Here is a 6,607-nt window from a genome sequence, read left to right as displayed (position 1 = left end):
CTTTCTTCACGGATGAGCTTGTTGCAATCACGATGCCCATGGCTCCGTTGGCCATCTTGGTCGCCTTCTCTGATGGAAGAAGGAAGAGGGATGCCACGGGGTCACGTGGTCTCCCGCAACAAATTAAATCCAGATTTTACTGTTGAAAGATTGTCCGCACGGGCCAGTTTCTATTGGGTCCTCTGACACCTACCTTCTCCGCCCTCCCGCCTTGGAACAGACCCCACTCGAACCCTTAACCGAGCCTCGGTTTGGACTCTGCCCATCTTTCAATCGCCGCGTTGAGTTCTGTTTTCGACTTTCTGAGATCCATACCACTGTTACCCGCTGAGCGTGTAGGGGGTTGCACAGGTCTGGTCGCAAGAGGGTCGGGGATTAGGTAAGCTGAGCCACGAGCATCATTCCGCAAATTTTTCTTAGGATTGCGTTTGTACGACATGCTGACCAACTCGAATAGTAGTTGCACCTCGGCGCACTCAGCATGGAAGACCCCGCCGATTGCCAGCACGCGATTCACTTCCTATAACAGGCGGCAGTCTTCACCATAGCCAACCTGCTGCGCGGGGCAAGCGGCGGTCCCAGGTAAGCACCGCGCCTTGAACCTCATATGTCCTACACAGACGACCGGACGCTTACAGTGATGGTACAGCTTACCGCACATATACACTCGACCACTCCCACCGTTGGGAACACCTGGCCGCCGACATGGACGATCGACCGCGCGCCAGAGCTGGAAAACGGCTGCTGCCAGCTCTCTGTCTGGGCACGGCCCACAAGATAGACGAAGAGGACGTGAAGCGCAGGCGACTGGCCCTCGGAGATTAGTGCTCGCCGGGCCAAGAAAGAACTACCAGGCGCGTCAATTTGCGGGATGTCCTGGTGCTACTGCGAAAGGAAAACCCCGACGGCAGCCGACAGACACTATACGCCGACATTTTGGCCCACTGGGTTGTCAATCATACGGCGGCGGCGACTAGCGACCGGCCACTGCCGGAATACGTCGACTGCGATAAGATGTTTCAGGACCTCGTCGCCCGCAGCGCAGAGCACGGCAATGCTGAGGTTCCGACGCAAGTTCTGGCGGCGCACGTGGAGCCGGCGGCCGGCGGTGGTCCTGGGATGGGCAACGGCTGTGACGAAGCCTCTGGCTGCGATGACGGCTTAGGCGACGGCATCGCCTCGGGTCGGTTCAACATCGGATCGGCCGGTGATCTGAGGGTTCTCCTTCTCCACCTTGACAAGTGCGCAGCTACCCGATAGGACGGGAGCGCGAATCTTCCCTTGCTCGAGCTCGTTGTTCGAAATGCCTCCTCGGCCGCAACAGCCGAAGCCAGCTCTGTAGCTGACATCAACGATGCTGACAACGCCATTGTGCTCGAGCGGGAGGGGCAAGATCATACGATGACCGAGGCGAGCCCTGGGGCCAAGACCAGCGATGCGAGCAACAATATTATGTCCGAGCGAGAGAGGGAAGATCATGCAACGGCCGGTATGAGCCTTGCAGATAGCATCAACAATGTAGTCGGCGCCGCTATGTCCGAGAAGGCGGGGGAAGATAATGCACTGACTGAGACGAGCCGCACAGCCAAGGCCAGCAATATGCGGTTATACGTGTAGTAAAACAACTGGATTTGCGCTGCTCTTGACAAAATTGAACGTAGATACTCATGCCCTGACATCAGAGTACAATAGAACTCCCAAGTCCACATCACCCCAGCCTGACCTCCTTGGCCCCCCAACGGCTCATAGCATCAGAAAAGGGCACTCCAAATAGGGTTTTGAACTCGTCTTCGTAGTAAGATATAGTACCAACGCGCTCGAAGTTCACCGATCCTTCAGGTCTATAAAGAACCAAGAACCGGATCGAATCTTGTCTGTACGCAGGGTCATTGTTGATGCCCGACCGCAGTGCTAACAGAGTAAACGAAACGGGCGTGTCCGGGGCGCTCAGAGTCCACGGAACGGGGGTTTCGGGGCCACTGGAAGCAGCGTAAGCGCACTGCGTATGTGCCACGAAGCTAGGCCAGAAGAATTTTCGATGGTCGGTGCACGGGTCTTGATCTGTTTTGAGAAGTCCACTCGAGTCCGTAAAGCGGCCCCGTCCGGAAACGTGTACGTCTAGGGCCAGACCACGGATACGGAGCAAGACAGGCAGTCGGCCGGCCCGATCCCGAGCGAAGATCAAATCTTGGTCGGCAGTCCAGGATAGCTGCAGTCCGTCGGCATAATGGACGCTGGCATCGACAAGAGCGGTCCCTCCATGGTCTGCTCTAGGCTCAGGTATCCAGAATCTCCTTTCTTTTGGCACCCTCCAGCCCAGCCATGTCCAGCTTGGAAAACCTGGTCTTCGTATGACTGTCTCAGAGCTCCAAGACTGGCCGTACCGGCGCTTCCAAAACCATGACAGGCCCTCGACCAAGGAGTTCAGGGGCGAGGTATTCGGTCCCACACAAATGGGAATACCAGCGAGCACCTTTCTGGAGGTGGAGAACTGGCGTTCATAAGCCGCCAGAACGCCCCTAAAGGCGTCTAGAATATCCGCTTCGAAGGTTAGAGATCGTTGAAGGAACTCGCCGATTCTGTCCCTCAGGGCAGCCGGATTTCTTCCTACGGTATGGAGAGGAAAAACCCGGGACATGTTAACCGCGTCCCGCATCCGGTCCTTGTTTTGGGTGTGCAAGGGCTTAAGGGGTGCCTGGATGCTTTCCGCACAATGCATTGCTTGACACTGGAAGTAGACCTGCATATCCGTAACCACAAGCCTCCTTCTGGCAAGTAAGCCCTCTTGATACGTCCAGCCGCGACTGTTCCATTTGGACTTCAGAATTTCGTGCTTCTTGAATGGCACCCACGCCAGAGTTCGTGACCCAATGGTTACCGATGGCTGCACTTTCCTTGGTGTTGTTCCAACACCAGGCAGCCCGTGATGCGGATTCTCCCCTGCCGCGGCGATAATAGTGAGGGCAGAGTGCTGATAGATGACATCCATGCTTTGAATCTGTAGATGTTTGACCTTGGCGTCATCCCGCGGTATGCAGTATCGGTCGACCCAGAGATACCGGTACCCAAGGCTGTTCGTCAGAGAGATGGCATCATTGATGGTCCTCGGTGGCGGTTCTGGAATCGTGCCTCCAGAGCTTTCAACTCCAGCCTGGTCTGTTCCCCATACGTAGCTGAGGGTCACGTAGTGCTTCGGAAAGGCCACCTCTTCCCATGCCACCGGCACTGTCGAGCCCGTCGAGCAGTCTATAACACGAAATCCCTGGGGGACTACCGGGTTGAGCTGCGCACAAGTTTTGTGGTGTCTGCCGCAAAAGGACAGCCATTCCGTAAGAAGGGAGATGTCGATCGTGGGTCTTAATCGGCGAGCGGAGAGTCGAACTTCCGCCACCTCAGAGACGACCATGGCAATCCCGGGCCCGCGTACGTCGCATCTGTCGAGTGAAATTGGTTGAGGTTTGACGATAAAGACCGGCGAGTCTTTCATGTCGGTACCATTAGCGCCGAAGAGCACATTCACGGGCATGCTGACAAGCTCGTAGTTGTGCAGTTCCCATTCATTCCCGTAGGGTTCCGTGGTTTGGCAAAGAAATCGACAAAGACGACATTCGCGTTGCGGGTCAAGGTAATTCAAAGGAACTTTCCATCTCCAGTGTGCCGTGAAGTCAGTCCTGCTAAGGATGCTCTCGAAGTCGATATTTCGGCAATCGCGGCATATTTCACCAGAAACGCATGCGCCGTTCGACATCCGCTCAAGCTGGGACTCGGTAATAAGTTTGCGCTCCTGCGGACATTCATGTCGTGAGCGCTTGGCGTCGGGGACGCCATGGTCCTGGGAATACTGTCTCTTGTTGGATAGAGTCGGCATAACTGCACTTTACGGGTCTCTTGGGCTAGAGCGCGGCCAGCTAGACCTGACAAAAAAGAGTTCATGTTGGGGAAAGGACAATACCTAGCGATTGCAACCTACTCGGGGGGTTTGGATCTTGTGGTGTGTAGCCTTTCCATTTCGGGCCGCAAATACGTCCGTACCAAGATTGCCTTGCTGAGCCACTGTCTTCCAGCCATTAGGGTGTGCCTGAAAACACAAGGAGTCTGGCAAGTACTCGGCGAAATGGCTTCTATTGGCCGAGTCCGCTCAATGGTCGCGTTCAGTTCACCGCGACCGCAGTTTAGGTTGGTGCGGTCGTGCGGTAAAGCAACGTTCTGGGGCTGTGCCTGGGCTGGAGGAGGCCCTTGTTTAAGTACTGTAAGTACTGTACGGATTTCAAAATCTTGGCATGGTACTTGACCAACCAGACTTTGCCCAGTAGGTTTAAATACCCCACTCGGATAATATATCCTGACTTGTCACCGTACGCCTCCTCTCTGTCTGTGAACATATGTGGTCTGTTGGCGCGTGCCGCCTACAGTCAAGAGACATGGAGCTGGTGCCGTCCTCGCGGCCAGATCCGCGGCAGCAGGCTCGCCTGCCTGGTCAGTCTCGACATATTCGGTCCTGACAGCTTTCATCGCTTAGAGGCGCCTGCCAGACGACCGCCACACGGTGTGTTGGTGATCAACATCACACTCCTGCATCAGCGTGCGCCTAGCCTCTAAGGGCTGACCATCGAGGGGCTCAGATGGGTCCCAGGTGCACGATAGAGCGAGGAGTGGCCTTCAAGCCGGGTTACTCATGTTATCGCTAAACGACGAGTACGCGCAGAGAAAAAGACGGAAGAAAGTCAGGACGTAAGCCGGAAAGGACGTACGGGCTTTGGAAAACCAGGCTCCAACTTGGAAAATGTACGGAGTACTACGTTAACAGTTGTGTCAAAGCTGCCCTCTCGGTTAAGTCTCCCGGGCAGAATCAAATTGTGTGCGTGTCTCTGTGTGTGCTGTTTGGGCCTGCAGCGGTTCAACAACCACCCAGCCGCCACAACTCAGCGAACCGAATTAGTCAGGCGAACGAATGATACTCGGAAGATCCGGTAATCCGGTCCACCTATCAACGCTCAGCGTCCGCAAAATCCGACATCGCCAATACTAAACAGAGATGCTGAAGATATTCGTCAGCATGGGTAAATCTGTGTATAAGTCTCCATGCTCATCAGGGCTAAGAGAGTTGGCGAACGACCGGAAATGAGGCGAGCACGCGGAATCTCCCACAGGATGCCAAGAATGCTTCCGCTGCTGGCTCCTGGAATCTGCCTACTCTGTGACGGGACTGCTTGACTGGCCGCTTGTATCAAACTAAGCCTTACGGTTCTGCGGCACAGCCAACTTCGCCGTTTTCTTCAAACGGATGCCACTAACAGAGGCTAAGAGGCACCCTTTTTGGATCCCACCTCCTCGAGCGCGGTCTCCACCGACAAGTCCCTGCCGCCCGGCCGTCTACCCCCCAGCGGCTCGTCGCTAGCAGGCGCGTTGTCGCATTCGTCATCAGAGCCGCTCCTATATGCGCTGTCCTTCAGGTCAGAGTCATCTTCCAGGTCCCAGCCGTGTGTGCGGTCCGAGTTGTCTTCGAACTCCGAGTTGTCTTCGAACTCCGAGTTGTCTTCGAACTCCGAGTTGTCTTCGAACTCCGAGTTGTCTTCGAGGTCCGAGTTGTCTTCGAGGTCTGAGTTGTCTTCGAGGCCCGAGTCGTCTCCGCTGTTGTCGTTACCATCGCCAGCAGGAAGGTCTTGGTTGGTACAGTGCTGCATGGTGCTGCTGGACCATCGGCCAGACGACGCGTCGACAAGGTCCCAAAGCCTATGCTCCCAGAGGTCTCCCGCCCGACGGAGCACCTCGCCCCGTAGCGGCACGTCCGTGACGCCCGTGTAGTCTGGCCGCGGCGCTGCCGCAAGCCGGTGGCTCCGGAACACGAATGCTATACAACGCTTCCAGAGACGCCGGTACGCCTTCACCGTGCAACGGGATACGAAAGCGAACGGCTTCTTATAACCGTCTTGGCCGAAGCTGCGTAGCCGGCAGAGGACGGACCGGCTCGTATATCTTGCTGTTTCGTCGCATCGGTCGAGCATACGGTCGACCGCGTCCATTAAGAACGAGATCCTCTGCTCGTCCTGGCAGCTGTTGGTTACGTCGGGATCACCGTCGTATGCGCCTTGCCCGAGGGCGCGGTCGCAGGTGAGGTCGCGGCGGTCCGGCAGCTAGGCCAGTGCGAACAAGATGTCACGCCGCACGCCCTTGTACGTCGCCGGCCACTGCGTCCGGTTCATCCATGGAGTTGACGCAGCGAACACATCGCCACCTCCCGTGTCTCGGCCGTATACACGCGGCTGGCTCCCCGAGTCGACGGATCTCTTCTCGCGGGCCAAAATCGTATCCAAGTGTATCTGGGCATCCGGACTGACGGGTAACAGCCGCCCGCGGCCTCGGACCATGTCGGAGGGGGCCTGGGTCTCCAGATTGACTGGTAGTAGGAGTGGCTGCTTCTTGTTTCCCTGCCCGGCGGCTTTCGTGCTCCCTTGTAGTTGTCACGGCGATTGCGCCGTGCCTGCCAGGACGGATGGATGGATGGAATTTACTTCGCCCGGAGGCTCGAAGCCTAAAGGGCCTTGGCACGCTAACTACATCCGATTCGTTGACGTTCGGGCATCAACTCGTACAAGCCCTCTACTCT

General features: G+C 56.5%; 3 protein-coding genes across 3 annotated transcripts; 1 reads left to right on the top strand and 2 right to left on the bottom strand.

The window, feature by feature from the left end:
* Positions 1 to 454: 454 nt before the first annotated feature.
* On the top strand, positions 455 to 1,617 carry N657DRAFT_675548 (uncharacterized protein; the record flags this gene model as incomplete). Its single annotated transcript, XM_062795828.1, has 4 exons — positions 455 to 582; positions 650 to 824; positions 912 to 1,218; positions 1,261 to 1,617. The coding sequence occupies exons 2-4, from the start codon at positions 706 to 708 to the stop codon at positions 1,615 to 1,617; spliced, it is 783 nt and encodes a 260-aa protein (XP_062642226.1). The 5' UTR covers positions 455 to 582; positions 650 to 705.
* Positions 1,618 to 2,497: 880 nt separating this feature from the next.
* On the bottom strand, positions 2,498 to 3,364 carry N657DRAFT_533598 (HET-domain-containing protein; the record flags this gene model as incomplete). Its single annotated transcript, XM_062787754.1, has 1 exon — positions 2,498 to 3,364. A coding segment is annotated over one exon (867 nt), but the record flags the coding sequence as incomplete, so codon positions are not given.
* A 1,936-nt stretch (positions 3,365 to 5,300) lies between these two features.
* Positions 5,301 to 6,014, bottom strand: N657DRAFT_651296 (uncharacterized protein; the record flags this gene model as incomplete). The annotated part of the gene is given in 2 exon segments (XM_062794134.1): positions 5,301 to 5,490; positions 5,509 to 6,014. The coding sequence occupies 2 exon segments, from the start codon at positions 5,682 to 5,684 to the stop codon at positions 5,301 to 5,303; spliced, it is 366 nt and encodes a 121-aa protein (XP_062642224.1). The 5' UTR covers positions 5,685 to 6,014.
* Between the last annotated feature and the right edge of the window lie 593 nt (positions 6,015 to 6,607).

The sequence above is a fragment of the Parathielavia appendiculata genome (assembly GCF_033297405.1).
Source record: "Parathielavia appendiculata strain CBS 731.68 unplaced genomic scaffold N657scaffold_46, whole genome shotgun sequence".
Lineage (NCBI taxonomy): Eukaryota > Fungi > Ascomycota > Sordariomycetes > Sordariales > Chaetomiaceae > Parathielavia > Parathielavia appendiculata.
The sequence above is the reverse complement of the archived record's forward strand: the minus strand, read 5'-3'. Positions and strand labels throughout refer to the sequence as shown.